Raw genomic sequence first — 21,913 nt, forward strand, 5'->3', positions numbered from 1 at the left:
ATGGGTTCTTTATAAAGGGTTTTTCAGAACTCACTTTAAACAATTCACAAAAATTGCCAAGGATATTTTTAATGTTTATTTTTGAGGGGGGTGCAGCAGAGAGAGAGAGAGACAGAGACAGAGAGAGACAGAGACAGAGACAGGATCTGAAGTGGGCTGTGTGCTGACGCCTGGGACAGAACAGCGAGGCAGAGCCAAATGTTCTGAAGACAAAGGGTTCATAAGACTAGGCACAAGAGCAGGTCCAGTTTTAGTAATAGCCAGGAAGGCCTGGAGGGATACCATACTATTTTTTGAAACCACGTATTTAGTATTTTCGTTAGGTTGTGTAAATACCATCTCAAGCAAATGCCAAATGGAAGAACAAGGAACACCAAGGCTGTTTCCTACTCCAGCCACACTATCAGTGGCCATGACGATGCCAGTCAGCCAGTGTTACCCAGATTACTGTTAGCCACATCAATTTGTACAACATTCCAGACAGTTTTGGTTGCTAGAATCAGTGCACTGACTGAAACCAGCAAAGGCTGGACAACAAAGTTCTTCCAAAATAATTGCAAATACCACCCTTTTGGACATTAGTGCCTGTAGTTTTTCTCCTTGGGCATGCCAGTTTCTTAGTTCTAGTACTGCAGAAATGGGATTCAGGCCAGCAGCTTCAGTTAGTGTAGATGGAATGACTTCCATTACAGCTGCATTAGAACACAGGATTCCATACCACTCAATGTTCACGGATATTCTGTTAACCATAGTGCCAACTCTGTTTCTGGAGTACCACCTCTCATAAAAGCTCTCGCCTCACTGAACAGCAAATAACACATAGGGCATCATGAATGGAGCACTCCGCTTCTTCAGTCACCATTTTTTAGAACCATGCACAATTAGAACTCTTTCCCAGTGATCTTGAACAGTTTTATCCCCTCAGCCAGCTCAGCAAAATCTACCATGTTACCGGTGAATTGGTCAATATGAGCAACTGGCTTGGATCCAGTTGTCTAACAGATGACGTCAGTGTCTTCTCTTCCAATATCCCTAGCCACCATGATCGTCCTTTGTTCAGGAAATGTAATGCAAGATCACAGAGAGCATCTCTTAAGAATAGACTTCTGTAGGAGAACGTTACAACCGGTTTTAAAAATTTGCTTCACTGAATTTAGAATACAGGCTCTCTCTTCTTAGCACTGGGCCCATCTGGGCATATCAGAAACTACTATGTGATTATCTTTATCTGTTTTGGGAGCAGATAAGGAAAACTGAATAAGCCCAATCTTAGCCTTTTCAACTCTGGTTAGCTCATCTTTTGGGTGAGAACCAGCCCTTCCACCAACTTGCAGTCATCATTTGTCCCACCCAGTTTCTTTATATATTTAAGCTATATATAGTTTATATATAAACTATACATACATAACTATACATACAGCATATCTATACATACATAAAAACATTTATTTAAACTAAAACAAAACTGATCGCCCATTCCCTGTCCCTGGTAACTACCAACCTGGTATCAATGATGTTGTTTTTTTTTTCAATTTTTCAGTTTTTTTTTTATTATGCCTATAAGAGATCATCAGTATTTGTCTTTCTTCATCAGACTATACTTTACTTGGCACAATGCCCTCAAGGTTTAACTACTTTGGTATCTGTAAGATCTACACCAGTAGCAGTGGCTGAGTCCGTCATTCACTTCCTTCACTGCATTTCCACTTACTGGAGAAAGCAGACTTAAACACAGAAAACCTTTGAGATCAATGAAGTGGCTACAATATTTAAGTTTCTCTGTCACCTAGTTCCATGGGTCAAGACGTGTTAAGATTTCAATATACCCTCCTTTTCCAATTCCTTCTGGAATGCCTTGGAAAGGATGGTTGGGTGAATCCTTTTCTGAAAAAGCTTGATACTCAAGTCTAAGAAAACCAGCAGTGATGACCACCAATGTGGTGCCACCTCATGCTTCTTTATCTTGAGCCTCAGACAGCTTCCTCAGCCTTCTGGCTGCCGGATACAACACTTACATTTGTGTCAGAATGGTGGTGCCATCAGTCGTAATGGTCAAATCACCTTTCCCATCTTTAATCATTTTATCCTTTTGGTCCCAGGCTTGTTCTGATAGCATCAGCAACAACTTTCGCCATGGAGAAGTTCAAGTAGATTTGGGTTAGCTTGCTGTGGTCCTCATAGGTGCTTTTCTTGGGGCTGCCAGCAGCCCTGGTAAGCACTGGCTCCAGAGTACCCCTGTTTGGATATGGCAAGCTTAGCGGGTCTGGGTGGGCTCAGAAAGGACAGATGGATGTGGATTCTGGCTCGCTACAGAATAATGGTGAGCCCTGTGAACCACTAAAGTGGATTAGAACAGATCACTCCAAAATATAAAACTTTGGCATATTATTTTGAACTGAAGGCAACCGAGAAATAGCACATACAGGAAGGGCTCTCTGCCCTCCACTTTTCTGCCTAAAAGTATGGCATAAATTTTCTGTGAGAAAGGTGCCCTTTTTGTAAAGATTTTTTGAAGTAATCTCTATCCCTAATGTGGGGCTCAAATGCAAAACCCTGAGCTCAAGAGTTGCACATTCTACTGACTGAGCCAGCCAGGTGCCCTGAGAAACGTGCCCTCTTATACCAGGAAGGGGAGAAAACTCATCATTGGAGAAGGTAATCCACACCAAGAACCATCTGTGTGAACTTGACTAAAATAACCCTTATCTTCCACTGGTTTTCCCCCATCTATTTCCTAGTCACTTTCCCCAGAATATACCACCTCTAGAAGTCCAACGCCTTTCCTTTGCTTACTTGTTTCACAATTTATCACTCTTTGTTAAAATGGTAAGTCCTGAATCTACACACTTCTTTGAAGTTTTCACTTTTCTATAAAGTCTCCAGTAAAAACAGCAAATAAGATCCATATATTTTTCACTTGTTAATCAGTCTTGTGTCTGCTAAATTCACAGTCCTCAGCTGGAGAACCTAAGAGGGTAAAGTTTTCCTCTCCATCACCTTGCAGGTGGTGGATTAACTGCAGAGTAGAAGGTGGAAGAAAAGAACTTCTTATGAGCTTGTGCATTGATTCAACATTTAAAATACAGAATTATATGTATATTTTAAAAGACAGTAAAAGAAAATTTTCATCCATTCAAGTTACTCCTAAGAATAATGTCTTATTGAATTCCAAAGAAAACAAACATTTTTAAAAAGATATATAAATTTATTAAAAATCTAAAGATAGTTAACAATTTATTGAAGTCAGAAAAATATATAAAATCTAGAAAGGTAGAATTAGTAATTAGGTTTCAAAGGATTTAGAGAGAATTCCTTATAAAAGTTTTAAATATTACATTCCTTGTCAAACTGGGACTTGGAGGGCTTTTGGTATTTCATCCCTGACAGACTGCCTTGATGAATCAGTCAGCAGAAGCACATGAAATTGTGGACACATATTCACTCTTATCCAAATGTAGCAAAAAGCACCATGTTCCCTACTAAATAAAATTTGTAGTTTCTTCCGCAATTCTTTAGAGCAATGAGCCTTGAGAATCCATTTCCCCCAAAGAAGAGCCATTTGTACCTTTGTCCTAATACCTCTGATACTTGCCAGGAGTTAAAACTCTGAGTCATCACCACAGGACTCCTCAGATAAATGCAGGTGAAAATGTCTCAGAGCATGGTTTACTCTATTCTATTCTCTCACATCTCAAATTCAGTTGGCTGGTCACAGTTAGGCAGGTAGAAATGGGCTAAAAATGTTACAACTCACGATAATCTTCTCCAGAAGTAGATTAAGATCATTACTGTAAAGCATGACAGAAAAGCCTGGACCAGCAGTCTTCTCCAAGAAGATGGCAGCATGGGTGAGAAGAAGAGACAAAAGCCATCCTACAAGGGGGAGGGAGAAGGGGAATTAGATGGCTTCATAATGCCCCACATCTGAACTCAATAAAACACACTGGAGCTTTGGATTCAATAGTAAGATAACTCCCGAATTTAACAAGTAGAAAAAAGTAAATACTGACCAGGAGGCAACTTGTACTTAGGAACTTTTGAGTTAGGATTTGTAAGAAATAGTCCAACATAGAACAAAGAAGGAAATAGGAGACACTTAACTATGTCACAGAACGAATACTCCTCTTTTGACTTGTTTTCAAAAGCTAAGAGGATACCAATCTCCCTTCCCACCAAATAATCTAATGAAAAATGGGTGGAGGACCTGAACAGACATTTCTCCAAAGACATCCAGATGGCCAACAGACAGGAAAAGATGCTCAACACCACTAATCATTAGGGAAAATGCAAATCAAAATCATGAGAGGTCACTTCACCACAGAGTGTCTAGTATCAAAAACATAAAATAACAAAAGTTGCTGAGGGTGTATAGAAAAGAGAACTGTTGGTGGGAATGTAAATTGGTGCAGCACTATAGAAAACAGTGTGGCAGTTCCTCCAAAAATTCCAAAATTGAAATGTCATAGGACCCTGAAGTTCCACTTCTGGGTATTTACCTGAAGAAAAAAAACCATTAATTCAAAAAGAGATATGCACCCCTATGTTCATTACAGCAGTATTTACAATAGCCAAACTACAGAATGACTCCAGTGTCCATCGACGAATGAATGGATAAAGGCAATGTGGTATGTATACAAAATGGAATATTACTTAGCCATAAGAAAGAATGAGATCTTGCCATTTGCAACAACATAGATAGGCCTAGAGGGCATTATGCTAGGTGAAATAAGTCAGAGAAAAGACAAAAAACATCATTTCATTTATATGTGCAATCTAAAGAACAAAAGAACTCAACAAACACAGAAATAGACTTATAAACACAGAACACAAAGTGGTGGTTGTGAGAGGGGAGCAGGGTGGGGAAATAGGCAAAATAGGTCAAGGGGATTAATAGTTATAAAATTAAACAAAACAGGAACGAAAGGTAGAGCACAGAGAATACAGTCAATATTTAATAGCTTTGTATGGTGACAGACTTATGTTGAGAATTCCATAATGTAATTGCTGAATCACACTGTCATATACCTTTAAACTAATATAATATTGTATGTCAACTATACTTCAATTTTTAAAAAAAGTGCTTGCTTTGGCAACACTTATATTAAAACTGGAAGATTAGCACGGCCTCTGGGCAAGGATGACAAGTAAATTCATGAAGCATTCCGTATTTTAATCACTATAGTATACCTCTGAGTTAATGTGCATCTAACACCGTATGTTAATTACACTGGAATTTTAAATGAAAAAGATAAAAATAAAAAAAAATTCAAAGAATAAAAAACCTAAGAGGAAGGTAGACTATCACGCTCTTTCCTGAGCAAAGGGCAGATGCCATTTGGGAAACTGGCAAATCACTAGGTTGACAACTATCACCTAAGACAATAAAGCAAGTAGCTCCATTCAGAGAAAGAGAGAGGAAAGGAATGGAAGTCCAGATAGTGGCATTTTAACTGTAGGGGAGAGGTGTGGGCATGTCCCTTTTACACAGTTGGGGGAATAGGAGCTTCTTGATGTTAAAGGATTATTCCTTAGTCAATGTTATTTAGCCAAAATGAAAATAATGACCTCCTCCCAGTTTCCTCTTGAAGTGCAGAGGGTCCTCAGGGGCCAAATGCCTTCTTAAGACAAATGGCTCAGGTGGGCTTCTTAGGGATCATAGGCTTGGATGGTTGAAGACCAGCACACACACCAGTAAGAATGCAGGAACTAACACCTCAAGTTGTTCATCTAAGGTCAAGGTTCTGATTCAGATACTACCTCTCCTCCACAGATAGAATCCAATTCACCACCACAGGTGATGCCAACTGCCAACAGGAGGCTAAATTTCCTGCAGGGTCTTCCTTAACTCTCCGGATTTTTTTAATGTTTATTTTTGAGCGCCCGCACGCGTGCGCGTACACATGCGCGCGTGCGCACACACACACAGAGTGGGGGGAGGGGCAAAGAGAGAGGGAAAGAGGATCTGAAGGGGCTATGTACAGACAGCAGAAAGACTGATGCCAGGCCCGAACTCACTTGATGCAAGGCCCAAACTCACTAGCCGTGAGATCATTACCTGAGGAGAAGTCAGCCTCTGAACCGACTGAGCAACCCAGGCGCTCCTCTTGGATTTTGTTTTAATTGTTGGTTTTAATAGTTTGGTTATATTTATTCTGTAACCTGGGTCACTGCAGTCCTTGATTCAACTTCAGTAGAAAGAGAGGAAAGGAACAGTTTAGCTCAGAAATCGAGAGGCATGCTACCCTCTTACTGAAGGGTGGTGGGCTTTCCTTGATCATGAAATCGATTTAGGAGCTGCAAGGCAATGTCCTGCCCCTCTAGCTCACACCACAGATCAATGACCTACAGCTGAAAGCCAGAGCACCTGGTTATCATCCAATTAAGGGCTGGGTGCAGTGGATTAGAGTTAAGGAATCCAGAGACAATACCACCATTGGGTGCCTGCATACACTTCAACACCCCTGGCCTCTGCTCCTCCCGAGAGGTGTTGGGAGCTCAGCCACGGGATGCTTTTTCATTCTTAACGTTTTAGGCTGGTGCTCTCCAACCTGCAGCGCTGTGGGGCCTGTCTCTCTAAAGGTTTAATAGGCAGAGGAGAAAGAATCCACCTGGCCCAGGGTCACTCCACTGCTGACTCTATCAGTTTGGGGATCTCTATATGAGCAAAGCATCCAGACCCAACGCGGGCGCATCCTAAAACCCCTAGGACCCTGCAAGGGTAAGGCCCAAGTGTGCAAACCAGCTTGTGCACCGCTGCTTCATAATGAGCTAATAAGACAGCCGGCTAGCAAGGGCGGTTTCTACCCATCTGTCAATACCAAGAGAGGAGAAAGCCGGACTTTACACAAAATGTCCTCGTCGTGCTGAAAGGAACGTCCCATCAGGCTGACGCCCTGCGGTCCCTCCCGGTGCTGGCCACGTGGGCGCGTCCCTGGCTGCCTGCCCGGTCCCCACACCCCAGGTACCCCCCCTCCCCCCCGCCTCACCCAGCCGTCGTGAGCCTCCAGCCAGGCCCGATGCCGTCCGGTGAGCCGATTGCAGAGCAAAGCCACCAGGTGCTGGCAGTCCTGGCCAACGTTGGTCTCCCACTCCAGCTCCTGTTGCTGGCCCGGCGTCAGGTTCAAGTAGGTCCCCGGCGGCGGTCTCTCCAGCAGCGTCCCCGCGAAGGTCAAGAGCGCTACCACATGGCCCCAACTGAGGGTTTGGGGGTTGGAGAGTAAATCCCGCTCCAACCGCGCCACCAGTTCCACGCGGTTTCCGCGGTAGCCGCGGTAAGCCGACAAGAAACGCTGGTGGCGCTGCCGTATCTGGGCGGCCAGGTAGCGCAGCACCGCGGCCTCGGGCGTGGACGGCGTCCGCGCGGGGCTGCCGGGCTCCCGGGCGCAGTACTCCAGGTAGTCAGTCAGTAGCTGCGCCGTGCGCTCCCTCAACGCGTCAGCCATGACCTAACCCCTGCCGGGGGCCCGACCCGACGCTGTTTTCTAGGCCTGGCTGCGCCTCCGCCCAGGGAGGGGCCGGCACGCCCCTCCGGGATTCCGCCGGGCAGTTGTTTTTTCTAGGTCTGGAGAGGAGGCTTTGATAGGAATCCCGTGTGCACCTGTTCTGGTCCCAAAGGCCAGGCCCAGTGGTGTGCACGCATTCGCAGAGCGATCAGAAACAGAGTGAGACTTCTTTGGGCTTACTGTTTAGTTCTGGGCCTGGGGACTAAGAACCCGGAGGGGACAGTCTGGGAAGTTGGGCTAGATTTTTGCCTCCTCATTTTAAGAAGAAATTGACGAAAGCTACACATAGCGCTCCACTGACGACTCCCTTGCAAGGATTATCAGCATCTCCCGATTGGACAGAAGCATCCAGGTGTATGTTGGAGATACCCTTCTTTGGATCTGGCATATGCGGCAGGAAAAAGGATGTCTCCTGCAGGCTGCTGGAGTGCCAATGCTGGCTGTATTTGTTCATTCGGAGCCTGTTAGCACAGGAGATGTAATGGAGAACAAAGCACGTGGTCCCTGTTCTCAAGAACCCTAGTGATGAAACAAAGAAAGAAGCCATCACAGTAGGGTTTAATTATCACTATAGTGGGATTGGTTCAGTACTCAGCTCCAGGATAGTGGCTGCTTCTGGTACCTACCGTTCTTATATTGCATAGAATTGTCTTTACTTTTTATTGGTCAATTCCTCATTATTCCGATCCCATATTTTAGTTAATACTTCTTATATTAACCTTTCTCTGTTCATGATACTGTATGGCTTCTTTCTCCTGATTGGACCCAGACTGATCCAGAATTGGTATCCTCATTGAAAATTCTGGGGGTTCAGTGGTCTGGAGGATGTTGAAATATCCCATTCAGGGTGAAAGATGAGTTTCCTGCATCTTGTATCACTTACAAGAAAAAAGAGGTACGACACCTGGTAGGTCCTTTTGGATTTTGGAGGCAACATACACCACATATGAGTGTGACTTCAACCCATCTATACAGCCTAGTGGATTGGGGAGGACAAGAGAAGGTTCTGTAGCATATGCAGGCTATAGTACAAGCTGGTCTACCACGTGGGTCTTATGATCCAATAGATCCCATGATACTTAATGTGTCAAATAGGGATGCTGTATGTAGCCTCCAGCAAACACCAATAGGAGAATTACAGCACAGACCTCTAGGTTTTCAAAGCAAATCTATGTCCTTTTCTGCAGGTAGCTACTCTTTCAAGAAGCAGGTTCTGGCTTGCTACTGGACCTTGGTAGAAGTTGAATGGCTAACCACAGTACTGACCATGTAGCTTGAGCTCTCATGTGAATGTTGTCTGACCTACCTAGACATACATTGGACATACACAGCAGCAATCTGTCATCATGTGTAAACATATATATGCCTGAACTCAGGGGGGGTCCATAAAGTACAAGTAAATTGCATGAGCAGGTGGCTCAGAGTCCTATAACACCAACTCCTGTTGCTTTGCCCCCTCCCTCATTCCATGCCTGTGGCCTCCAAGGGATTGCTTAGGATCAGTTGACTGAGGGACCCATTACAGATGGGTCTATATGGTGTGCTGGTACCACATGAGAGTGGACAGCTGTAGCATCACAACCCCACTCAGGGGTGACTGTGAAGACAGTGGTAAAGGAAAATCCTCCCAGTGGACAGGGATTCAAGCCAGATATTTGATTGTCCACTAGGTCTGGAGTGAGAGATGGCCAGAGTACAGATCTACATTGATTCTTGGGCAGTTGCTGAATGATTTGGCTGGATGATCAGGGCCTTGAAAAGAACAGGATTGGAAGATTGGTGACAAGGAAATCTTGGAAAGAGATAATGTGGCCGAATCCCTCTGGATGGGTACAGACTGAAGATATTCATGTCTCATATGAACGCCCCAAAAGGGCAGCCACTGCAGAGCAGACTCAATAATCAGGTAGACAAAATTCTGTGGTCTGTGGATGTCAGAGAGCTTCTTTACCTAGCCATGACAGTGCTTGCTCTAGGGTCTGTGAACAAAGAGGCTATGGGAACAGGAAGAGAGTATGGCAACAATAGAATTCTCCCTACAAAGGTTCAGCTGGCCAGCAGTATTGCTGGGTGCCTGGTGTACCAACGTCAGTGATTTATTTATAGTGAGCCAAATGAATTTTGTGAGAAGGGAGTATAAATCTCTGTACATCAAGCTCTGATTCAAACTGTTTTTGACATCTTAGGGGTTCCCTCATTGAGTTAAATAAATGTTTTGATGTGTGATCATGTTTGATTTGCCAGAGATCCATGATTTTACCTTTTTGAACATTATATTTTAGTAGCAAGCACAGTTTTTTCTTAGATTAGGAGTAGCTTGGGGGTGAGTGGTAAATCTTCTGGCCCTGCCATTGGTTAACTCCTAATAATTATCAGTTGAACCGAACAGAAAATGAACGAATTAACCTCTACACATAATTTCTGATCCACAGGATGCAAGAAGGCAGTTTGCAGTCAGATTTGGTTAAAATTCGGGCTCTGCCACTTAGAAGCTATGCAGCCATGAGCAACTTATTCAACTCTCCTACGCTCAATTTCCCCATCTAAAAAATGCAAATAATAACCTACCTGCACCATATGGCTGTTACAAGGATTACATGAGTTGGTGCATGCAAGGTGCTTAGCACAGTGCCTGGCACATGGGAAAAGTTCTTTACAGAGAAATTTTTATTGTTAATATGAACTAACCAGGGTTTCCCATGCTCACTCGTCCAACCACTTTTGATTTTTTTTAACGTTTATTCATTTTTTGATAGAAACAGAGCATGAGTGGGAGAGGGGCAGAAAGAGAAGGAGACACAGAATCCGAAGCAAGCTCCAGGCTCTGAACTGACAGCACAGAACCCAACGTGGGGCTCGAACTCACGGACCTTGAGATCATGACCTAAACTGAAGTCGGACACCCAACCAAGCCACCCAGACGCCCCTCGTCCAACCACTTTTAACCAAAAATCAAAATGTGACGTGTTGGTGAGTCTTACCTATCTGGTTTCTTTGTTTTGTTTTGTTTTGTAAATACTGAAAATAGCTACAGACTACCTATTTTTTCCATATATTTTTTAACAGCTTAACTGTGATATAATTCACATACCATAAAGTCCACCCTTTTCAAAGTATATAATTCAGTGGTTTTTAGTATATTCCCAGAGTTGTGCAGACATCACTATCTAATTCCCTTACCTCAAAGGAAATCCTATACCCATTGGCAGTCCCTACCCATTCATCCCAACCCGAGCCCTAAGTGGCCACCAATCTATTTTCTGTCTCTGTGGATTTACCTATTCTGAATATTTCATATAAATGGACTCATATATGGCATGGTCCTTTATATCTGGCTTCTTTTGCTTAGCATAATGTTTTCAAGGTTTATCCATGTTGTGGCATGAATCAGCCCTTCATTCCTTTTTATGGCCGAGTAATATCCCATCATATTGATATGCCGCAGTTTGTTCATCCATACCTCAGTTGTTGAACATTTGAGATGTTCCACTTTGGGCTACTGTGCACATTTGTGTTCAAGTTTCTGTGTGGGCAGGTCTTCATTTCTCTTGGGTACAGACCTAGGGGTGTGAAGATGCCTGTTACTGGGGAGCACAGATGGGCTGACCTCTGGTTCATGGTTCCTGGTTTACAATAAGGTTAAGTATTCACCAGTGATGTATTTGGTTCAAAGATGCATTTTCAATTGTCACCACCTTTGCATAAATGTTCATACCATACTTATATTTAGTTGTTCGTTTTTATTTATGCAGTTAAATTAACTAGAGCATCATTCCTGAGCCCATCTCCTCACTAGAGGGTCTGCATCCTTTATACAATGACACAAACATACTAATTTCATTTTTTTCACCAGAAATGGCTGTGAGTCAGCCTACTCTGGAGACTGATCAGTCCTGAAGGCCAGCCTAGCTCCAGCCACGTCCCATCTAGAGAATGAAGGGTCTGTGCTACGCTTTAAAGAGTGACTTGATTTTCTCCTATCACGGGTGAAAGGGTGAGTGGTTTAGCCTCATGTTCTTGGAAAGGATCCACAGAGACAAAAAGATTCACTGAGAGCTTTCCCCCGACTTGCCTCATCAGAATCCCTGGCCCTGTGCAGTCCTTCCCAGTCCAGATCTCCAGAAACTATATCTATAGTTTTAGGACCCATATTTTTAACCTGCTATTGACCTGCATGGTTTTTCTCAGCAGGCAGATTTGGGAAATGCAGATCTACACCTCCCTGCTCAGCGAGCTCTATAGGGCTTGGGAGAAAGTCAGCTGGCAGCAATACGGGCCCCAACTCCAACCCCAGTTAACTTAACCTATCTACTGGGATTACCCCAGGATCCTAAGTGGCCCTCATCTGAAAAGATTTTTAGCATTCCACAGGCCCCGGTTGGCCTCTAGCCTTTCCCAACTGCCTCTCTGTGCCCCTTTGGAACCTCCTTTGACGACCTCTCCTCCAGTTCCTTTCAATGATCCTCATCCCCACCCTCCTTTTTTCCCAAGCTCCTGTGAGGGCCTTACTGCCCTCAGGGGGGGTTCTCACACAGTGGTTCTTGAGAAGGGATCATTAGCCCCATCAGCTGTTTCAAAGTATAGGCCCAATCCTGAGACCCTTTCAGGAGGCCCCCCAAGGTCCAAACTATTTTCATAATTATACTCTTTTTTTGTATTTGTGTATTTTAAGACTCCCATTCTCTGGGGAGTTATCCAGAGGCTACTGTTATCTGGTAAAAGCATCACCAATGGAATATGGGCTTCTGTATTCTTGTGTTTTACAATTTTCTCAGTTTTAATTTCTAATATGATAATAGATACAATAGATATAATCCACATAACCAAAACTCAATAATTTTTAAGAATGTAGAGGGATCATTAAGACCAAATACCTTAAGAACCACTGGCCCAGATGAATCTCTACTGGATGATAATTACTACTTTGATACATGATTGGGGGCTGCTTAAGGAGGGGGAGGAAATGGGGGGAGGGCTGAAGTGAAGAAAAAGCAAGGGAAGGGAAATAGTGAGGACCAGAGGAGATGGAGGCAGGGGGTAGGCATGGGAAAAAGAGAAGAGGGGGGGGGGTGTAGGAAGGGGTGGTGGGGCAGGAAGGATGGTGGACAGATGGAGGAAACAGGGAACTGTTGTTAAAGATGCGCCAAAGGCTGAGGTAGGTGCTTTACATATTTTAGTGTTCTCCCATTCTACACATGAGGAAACTGAGGCTGAGAAATTCAGGTATCATGTATCCTATGATAGAGGTACAGCTGGGTCTGAACCTAGGTGCACACCCTTTGTCACCATGCTATCCCCATCTAACTTACAGATGGGTCCTGGTGTCAGTGGTGCCACCTTCCAGTCAGCTGGCCAAGTAACCGTGAGAGTCCGGGGCACAAACACCTTTATGACCTTTTGCTGCCTTTAAGCCACTTGTAATCTAGGGAAGGTGTGGAGGAGGTCAAGGGGTGAAAGAGGGAAGTAGATAGGGAGCGCCTGCCTCTGGTCTCTAGCTCATTCCAGAAGAGGGCTGGCAGCTGGGCCCCACTTCTGCGAGGCCGGCAGCGCCAAAGCAACTGCCTTGATTTCAGTTCACAGGTATTTCCCATAAATGTCCATCACCACACCCCTCCTTACCTGACCCACCCTTTTTGCCTAACCATTCTCTAGCTGTGCACACCCAAGGGTACATTCATATGGACCCTTCACCACAATTGGTTTGGTAGCTTGCCCCCAAATCCTTTAAAAAAAAAAAAAGGAAAGAGAAGAAAAACTGATTAAAAAACTCCACTCAGCCTTATTTTCAATATGCAAAATACAATTTATTACCGGAGTTACCCTGGAGTCCCCACATGGTGTGGTATATTCCAAACCAAGTATTTCATTAATAAATACTAAACAACACCCACTGTGAAATCAAATACTTACGGTGGGCGGTGGTTTACTGCCAACGTGGGTAAGTGAGTGTTCTAGGGAATACGTTCATCATTTTTTTTTCCCCCAAAGCTTTTTTGATTGGAAAGTTATGGGCCATTTTTGCACATATACTGAAGATGCTCTCTGCCTCTCCAAACATAACCTTGAATTTGCCTCCCCATAGTCTAGGTGACTTTTCTTTTGTCCTGTATTCCTTCACTTCTAGGAGGTCCAGGTCAGAGTGCAGAGACACTAAAGGGTCTGTAGGAGAGAGGGAAGGGGATGCTATAACTAGGAGACGAGGAACAAACTCTGGGATGTTCTGGGAGTGCAGCTTGGGAATTCTGTGAGACACACTCAGGGGCCTGACCCTTAATCAGCTGGCAGGAGCTGGCTAGGCCCATTTCCCTGAGCCCTTGCCCAGACTGGATTCCACTGGGCAAGGGGAGAGAAGGTGGCTCATTCTGGGCTCTTTGGAGTCAAGCAGGGGCCTTGTACATTTCTCTCTCTACCCCAAGGCCTGCTGTGTAGTAAAACCCTCAGTAAAATGTTTGCTTGGCAAATGACTGAATCTAACCATTATATTTACTTAAAAATAATTAATGGAAAAGCTAGCCTAGCTTATTTTTGACTGGCCCATTATGATACCTAAACCAGTAGCTTTGAGGGTGGGCCTGGCATACACCCTGATGTTTGCAGGAGGCCCAGGGCCAGACCTGTCTGATGGCCATGCCCTGCTCCAGCTCTCAGAGGGCCTCTCTGAACAGCAGGGCCAGAACTACTACTAGGAGAAGGGCCAGGCTGGAGCAGGGCCAAGAGAGGAGACTGGATGACCAAGGGCCCTCAGCACACAAGCCCAAGGGCACCACAGGACCCCAGACCACCCCCAGGGCAGGCCTCCACCGGGAATGATTTTTGGTGTGTGAGGTGACCTTCTGTTTGATTAAGTAATGCAGGTCATGTTTATGAATGAAAGAAGAGCCCTCAACACCTTAAAAACAAAAAAGGACAAAGGGATCCCATAACAAAAATTCTTGGTGTCTTCCAGAAGGAAATGCTGAATTTCAAATAAAGACAAGGTATTTTTTATGTTATTTTTTCTCAATATAAGAGCAGCAAAGACATTATTACTCAAGACGTATCAGTTAATTTGCATATGTAATTACTTTTTCAATGCAATAAATATGAATATACTTTATATGGATATGATCTACTTTAGCCTGAGTGGATGCTATTAATTCTAGAACATCTATTACTAACAGGTTTTTAAATAAGTTTGCAGTCTTGTGTTCCTGCACAGAAAGGTTCTGATTGCTCTGAGAAGCATTTGTGTCACAAACAGCATTCAGCTTTACTCTTCAATGACAGGAAATATCCTGTCCAAGTGATTGCATCATCACAGAATTCATAAATCAAACATCCTGTCCACTCAATGCCTATCTCTCCTTCATTTAGAACTGTTCACAGAGATGGAAATGTTTGATCTGAAAAAGACACTACCAGACTGAAAAAGAAATTATTACAATAAGAAAATTTTTACAAAGTGATTATGTCCAGGGGCACCTGGGTAGCTCAGTAGGTTAAGCATCCAACTCTTGATTTCGGCTCAGGTCACGATCTCACAGGTTCGTGAGATCGAGCCCTGCATTGGGGTCTGTGCTGACAGCACAGAGTCTGCTTGGGATTCTCTCTCTCTCCCTCTCTCTTTGCCTTTCCCCCACGCATGCACATATACTCTCTCTCAAAATAAACAAATAAACTTAAAAAAAAGTGATTATTTTCCAATTACATTTGGAATTGGAATCTTCTATCACAGACTAGTCAGCACAGTCTGCCTCATGTAGTGCATTAAGATCAGCACTTCTAGAGGAAGGTTCCAAAGACAGTGCACACTGAGAGGAATCAGATTTTAAAGTGCTCTGAAAAGAAATTTCATTTAAGGAAGTACTACAGGATATGTTAAATGCTGAATCCTGTTGGTAATAGAATGAGATGAGACTATATAACTAGAATAACCTTAAAAATGGATAAATTTTAAAAAGTGTTCAAAATGCAAAACACTGTACTTGAAGGTGTCCTAGTGCTGGAGGCTCACACCAGTATCTTTCCAAGGGTGGTAGTTTTAATGGTAATATTGGGGACACTGAGTGAACTTCAGCCATAGAGTTGCTCCTTTAAGCTAAGTTGCAGTAGCCCTCAGATCCTCTAGAAGAAAGATCTGTTTACATATGATGATTTCAAATTCTACTCTCAGGTGTGCATTGTGAAGAGACGATTAAGCCCAGACCTGCAAAGACACGAACACAAACAGATAATTTGTAGTCCCTTAGTAGTTAATGACTTACAAAACTGGAGTTTAAAGAGAGAAAATCAACATTAAACACACACACACACACACTCACACCCCACATCCAAAATAAAGCACTCACATGTCTTGGATGGATTACACCTTACTCCTGGTAACTCAAAGGTACTTCTTTGGACCTATTCCCCCAGCCCCACTTAGTTAATCATCTGAAGGGCATCTGTGCTTTCTTATTAGGGACTTATAACTCTTAGGCTAAGTACCAAAACCATCTGTACCCACACTGAGTACATTAACATGACTACTAATTTAGGAAACTTGCCCAGGAAGATAAAGTCACAGAAAACTTTGTTGTTTTTAGGAACTTCACAAAAATCCTTTAATGTATTTATCCTAAGAGTAGATGACTCGACTACTCTCTTTAGAGAAGACCTCTCTCAGGCCAACACAGAGCATCAAAAATGATTGGTTACTTTTCAAGACTGTCTTCAAAATCCTCTTCCTCCCCCAACACTGTGTCCAGCAATCTTTAAACTATTATGCCACAAATTTGTCCAATCCTAATTAAATCCCTGCATCTGGTCTTAAACCAGACTCCCCAGCCCAGCACCTCATAAACATCTGTCTTTGTTATCCCCTTCTAAGACTGCCACTAAGATTGTCACGTTTGTGCTTTGTCCCCTAAATTTAGTTTTGCATTATGAACAGGCTATTTTGGAGATATTTCTGGGGAGCCAACATCCAACAAAATCATAGAGCTCTTTGAGAATCTGATGAAAGCCAAGAGGACACTTTTACCAGAAAAACGGACACACATGAAATATGACATATAATTTCAGGAGCTTCATGGGTCCCCTAAAGCCCCCCTGTGGGTCTCACAGGGCTATGTCACCGTGGGATAAGAACCCTGAACTATTGGGGGCACTCTGTGGTTTGCCAAAGGCTAGAATCAGAAGAATCCTACTTGTAGGATCAAAGGGAATCTTTTGGATCACCTACCTCAATTATTACCTCAGTTACATGCTGATACACAGTTTAATCTATGCCTGAACACTTGCATTGAGGGGGAATTCACTATCTCCCCAGGCAACTCATCCCTTCTGTAGCCATAGAGCTGAAATTAGAGCTCTTTCCGGCTGACACAGCCCAGCCTACATTGCCCTCAGTCTCTGCTTTAAGAAGGCCAATCACTTCTCCTCTCACACACACAGTAAAACAGAAGAGCTGCTCTCTTACTCTTAGGGTATGATCCCATGACCCTGAGCAGAAAGCAGTCCCGTCGGGGGAAACTCGTAGAGTGCTAACGCGGTTTTCATGTCCAAACAGGATGGAGACTCTGGACCCCTTGAGAACATCCCAGACATTGATGGTATAATCATTGTATCCAGCAAACAGCAGGCGACCTCAAAGTAGAAGGACATGATGTTTACTGAACCAGTTCCTCCCTTTGTTTTTCTTTTCATGACTTTCACTGACTCACTCAAGCAGTCACTTGCCCATTCATTCATTCAACAGTGATTTAGTGCCTGCTATGTGCCAGGCACTGTGCTTTGCCCTGGGGATTCAGAGAAGTTGCTGTCCCTTGTGGATGGTGGTGGTGGTGGTAGGCAGGCAGGCAGGCAGGCAGGCAAACACCTAAATTAACACATGGTAGCACTAGGTGATAAGGGCTGTAATGGAAGTGCTTAGCTGTGTGTGAAGTGCTGTGTGACCATGGAGGAAGGGGGATCAAGGAGGGCACTGCAGAGGAAGGACATGAGTTGGCTCATGAGGGCTGAGTAGGAGTTCACCAGGCAGAGAAGGGAGGCAAAAGATACCGTAGGCAGCAAAGCAGCTTGCACGCATAAAAGCATGGATGCAGAATGGGGGCTGTGTCTGGGGAAACTGAATGGTCCTATCAGTGCTGCTCTTTCACTAGCAGCCTCCCCAGCAGTGAGGTCAGAGGAGCCATGAGCTTCGGGGCATTGAGAAAGGGGACTGCTGCTTCACCCCCTCCACCTCTGAAGGTATGAAGGGGAGAATGGAAGGCCGAGGAGGAAATGACTAATTAAAGGCACTACAGATAGGAAGTTTCATACAGCATTGTCTCAAAGAACAGCATTAGGTGGGCATAGCCTTCATCTCCCTTAAAATGAACAGGATAGGGGAGGCCACTTCAGGTAGGGTGAGGTGGGGTGGGGGGTCGTGGAAGAAAACTGGTGCAGATGTAGATTGCTTAACACACTGGTTCATAGGAAGTTCAGCTGAAAGCTGGATCGAGAGCTGGGTTTCATTTAGGTCCTGTCTTACAGTCCCGGGAATGTTTCTGAAATAAAATCTTACCACTGAGGGAGAAGTCCACACTGGATGCTCCAAATATGATACTCTCTTTGGAATAGATGGCGACCTCCCTGTCTGCCCGGAGGTCGTAGAGGCGACACTGGTGTGACAAAGAAGATAAAGAAGCACTTATTTCTGGCTCTGGGTTGGTGAAGAGATGACCACAGGGCTATATGCAGGTGCTGGTGGCTTGTGTAGTTTGAGGGATAAGGGATATATCTCCAGTTTTCTCCCCTAGTAGTTTCTCCCTTAATTCTGATTCCTAATAATCTGCATGGATCAGTACAGATTCAAAGAAACAGCAAATACAGAAGACTTTTGGGGTACAAAAGCAAAAATTAAACCCTTCTTTTTTTCTGATAAAAGATACATATTTATTGTAGAAAATACAGAAAAATGCAGAAATGCCTAAAGAAGGAAATAAAAACCACCCCAAATCCTGAAAGTATTTACTAACATCTAGGCTATTTCCTTCAGTCTTATTTCCATTTTGTGTGTGTATTTAAATGGAATGGATATCTCATAATTCTATTAACATTAGGTTATGAGTTTTTTTTTCTCATATCATTAAATAATCTTCAAAACCACATGACTAACATGGTTGTTGCATATTCCTCATGTGGATATATCAGAATATGTTTAGCCATGCCTTTTGATTGTTATCTAATTTTTCTCTTTTATAAATAAAAGGTTAATGACCATTCTTTTTTTTTTAAGTTTCTTATTTTTGATAGAAAGAGAGAGAGAGAGTCGGAGAGAGAATGCACGAGCAGGAGAGAGGCAGGGAGAATCCCAAGCAGGCTCTGCATTGTTAACAAGGAGCCCCATGTGGGGTTCAAACTCACAAACTGTGAGATCATGACCTGAGCAGAAATCAACAGTTGGATGCTTAACCAACTGAGCTACCCAGGTGCCCCTTGATGATCATTCTTCTGTAAAAATCTTTATGCACATCTCTGATGTTTCCCTTACAATAGTTAAGGAATAGAGTCTTTAGAATAAAACTGTTTCCAAGAAATAGTATGACCAGATCAAAGGGTAGAGATGTTACAAAAGCTCTTGATTTGTATGGCAAAACTGTCCTCTGTAAGGGTGGTACCAATGGTCCTAACTCCAGGCTCCTTTACTACATCACCTCCATGATGCAGCATTTCACTGCTAATCCAAATGAGCAATGATCACTTAAACTTGCATGTATTAGGTTACAGGTGGTCTGAAAACGTTTTCAGGTGCTTGCCATGTCGGATTTACTGCTTTGTAAACAGTCTGCATTGTATCCTCTTTTTTTTAAAATTAGGGTATTATCTTACTGATTATGCAACCCCATTTATATCTAATAGATTTCAATTTGGTCTGTCATATAGGTGGCAAGAATTTTTCCTAGATGTATGCCCTTATAATTTGTTACACATTTTTTGGCATACAGAAGTTTTAAATCTTTATTATTATTAAAACATTCAATCTACCCCTTTGTACTTTCTTCCATAGGACCAAATTAAGATGAAACTCACTATAATATAATAAGATATTACATATTTTGAGGGCACCAAAGGCAACTTTTTTCTCTAGAAAAATAGGTCAACATAACTTGACAGTATCAAAAGCCTTAAAAGTAGGTCTATTTTTGACTTAGCAAGTTCATGTCTGGGAGTTAATTCTAAGGAAATAATAAGTACCAAAAATATTTACTTATAGCAGCATTTTTTAACAGAAAACAAAATCCCTGAAAGACCTAAATGTCCAAAAATTGACTAGTTAAGTACATTATAGCATGTCCATAACATGGAATACTATTCAATCACTAAGAAAATATAATGTAGAAAAGTTAATTACTGAGACACGAAAGTGTTCACAGTCTATTGCTAAATGAAAAAAAGCAAATTATAAAGCACTTTGTTAAAAAATAAGAAAGACAGAAAGGAATTCACCCAACTGTGATTTTTCTTGGGTTAGGAGATTAAGATATTTGAATCCCCCTTCCAACTTTTCCTCAATGAATTCACATTACTACTGTAATAAAAAAAAGTTTTTTTGAAAAATAAAATTAAACCACTGCATCTCTCTCTCAGATAGGAAAAGCTCTCTAACTTGGAAACATACCGTAGCATCATCTGATCCTGAAGCAAAGGCATCTCCACTTGGGTAGTATCTGTAGAGACAAAGTTTGAGTAGAAAGCACTTTATTTAGAGTGGTGATTCCCAATTCTTTTTTTTTTTTTTATCTTATTTTTAGAGAGGGAGAGACAGCGTGCGAGCGGGGAAGGTCTAGAGAGAGAGAGGGAGACACAGAATCCAAAGCAGGCTCCAGGCTCCGAGCTGTCAGCACAGAGCTGGACGCGGGGCTCAAACTCATGGACAGTGAGATCATGGCCTGAGCCAAAGTTGGACGCCCAACTGACTGAGCCACCCAGGCACCCCTGGTGACTCCCAATTCTGAATGTCCATCAGAATCATCTGGAAATCATCTGAAAGGTTGTTCCATGTGAAGCCCATGGAATTGGAATCAGAATCTCCACTTCTAGGGACACAAGGACCACTCTTTACAGAGGCCAGAAAGGGAAGCTCATCTGGCTGGCCTACTGACCTCTAGTTTTCTTCCCTATAAGTAGGGGACAGTGACAATGGCCTTGCACAGTGTGGGTGAGGAGTAACTGAGATAATACGTGTGTCTGCACCAGGCAGTGAACACAGAACAGGCCCCCTGTAACCGTAGTTTCCATTGATCACACACCTCATTCCTGGGACTTGGGTCAGCTCAGAGATAAGAAAGTGATTATCCACACAGATGCTGGAATCAGATACCCAGAGCCTTGCTCAGATCTATGCAATGATCCCTTGCTACATGTGATACCTCTGGCAAAGGACTTCATCTCGCCCAGCCTCAGTTTCCTCATTTGAAAAGTGAGGATGATAATGTATATTCCCTGTTGTGGAGATTCAATAAGATAGTATAGGCAAAGAAATGAGCATGGTGCCAAATAAAAAGCATTCAGCAAATGATGGTTATTAATGTTACACTCATTGCCTTCTCAGTAATCAGCCTTCCTGGGGAGAAGGAAGTTTAAATTGAGACCTAATGGATATTAGAGGAAGAGATGTCAGGGTAGGGGGAACAGCATGGGTGAGAGAATGTGCATTTTAAAGCTTTATTTTGTGAATATGTAACGATTCAATTTATTTTGTGGCTTTATATTCTATCCTGCATCTTACCAACTTCATTTACTATCTGTATTAGATTTATATGATTTTATAGGTAATTACTGCACATTTGCCAAAAGTAAGTGTCTTTCCCCTTTATCTCTATCTTATAGTTGAGGGCAAAGAGCTAGAAAATTCTTGCAAACATTTCTATTGCTCACGTAAATAAGCACTGTTATCTTGTTCTTGCTTTTTTATTTTTTTTATTTTTATTTTTATTTTTTAAATTTTTTTTTTCAACGTTTTTTATTTATTTTTTTTGGGACAGAGAGAGACAGAGCATGAACGGGGGAGGGTCAGAGAGAGAGGGAGACACAGAATCGGAAACAGGCTCCAGGCTCCGAGCCATCAGCCCAGAGCCTGACGCGGGGCTCGAACTCACGGACCGCGAGATCGTGACCTGGCTGAAGTCGGACGCTTAACCGACTGCGCCACCCAGGCGCCCCGATCTTGTTCTTGCTTTTAAGGAGAACAAGTCTAGTGCTTTCTCACTAAGTATAATGAAGATTCTTGGGTGATTATATTTCAAATACCGTCTTGACAGTGCCATCTTCCAAATTTACATGTCAAGTCCTCACCTCTCTCTTGGGATCCAGTTCATAGATCCCTACCTACTCAATGTCTCCACTTCATTGTATACAGGCATCTCAATTGTAAATATCCCCAAACAGAGCTCCATCATCCATGTGCA

At 43.0% G+C, this 21,913-nt stretch overlaps 2 protein-coding genes and 2 pseudogenes across 2 annotated transcripts in view; 1 reads left to right on the forward strand and 3 right to left on the reverse strand.

Moving 5' to 3' along the window:
• Positions 1-425: 425 nt before the first annotated feature.
• Positions 426-1,683, reverse strand: LOC125910383 (T-complex protein 1 subunit delta-like; annotated as a pseudogene).
• Positions 1,684-3,710: 2,027 nt separating this feature from the next.
• BCL2L10 (BCL2 like 10) lies at positions 3,711-7,514 on the reverse strand. Its single transcript, XM_049611960.1, has 2 exons — positions 6,987-7,514; positions 3,711-3,873 (listed from the first exon to the last, which is right to left on the reverse strand). The coding sequence occupies exons 1-2, from the start codon at positions 7,440-7,442 to the stop codon at positions 3,751-3,753; spliced, it is 579 nt and encodes a 192-aa protein (XP_049467917.1). The 5' UTR covers positions 7,443-7,514; the 3' UTR covers positions 3,711-3,750.
• LOC125910495 (uncharacterized) lies at positions 5,078-5,172 on the forward strand (annotated as a pseudogene).
• Positions 7,515-13,291: 5,777 nt separating the features above from the next.
• The window catches only part of GNB5 (G protein subunit beta 5), a 52,172-nt gene continuing 43,550 nt past the window's right edge, over positions 13,292-21,913 (reverse strand). Inside the window, exons 8-11 of the mRNA XM_049613635.1 lie at positions 20,125-20,173; positions 18,028-18,124; positions 16,942-17,108; positions 13,292-15,687 (exon numbers count right to left, since the gene is read on the reverse strand). Of these exons, the coding sequence (XP_049469592.1) occupies positions 15,676-15,687; positions 16,942-17,108; positions 18,028-18,124; positions 20,125-20,173 (325 nt within the window). The 3' untranslated portion in view covers positions 13,292-15,675. The remainder of the gene's footprint in view (positions 15,688-16,941; positions 17,109-18,027; positions 18,125-20,124; positions 20,174-21,913) is intronic.

Source organism: Panthera uncia, assembly GCF_023721935.1.
Source record: "Panthera uncia isolate 11264 chromosome B3 unlocalized genomic scaffold, Puncia_PCG_1.0 HiC_scaffold_1, whole genome shotgun sequence".
Lineage (NCBI taxonomy): Eukaryota > Metazoa > Chordata > Mammalia > Carnivora > Felidae > Panthera > Panthera uncia.

Bases quoted from the DNA above. Each gene is read 5' to 3' on its own strand.
- BCL2L10 (XM_049611960.1), bottom strand. From the start codon at position 7,442: ATGGCTGACGCGTTGAGGGAGCGCACGGCGCAGCTACTGACTGACTAC. The intron at 3,874-6,986 runs GTGAGGCGGGGG...TCCCCCTTGTAG, and splicing joins TGGAGGCTCACGACGGCTGG to GATGGCTTTTGTCTCTTCTT.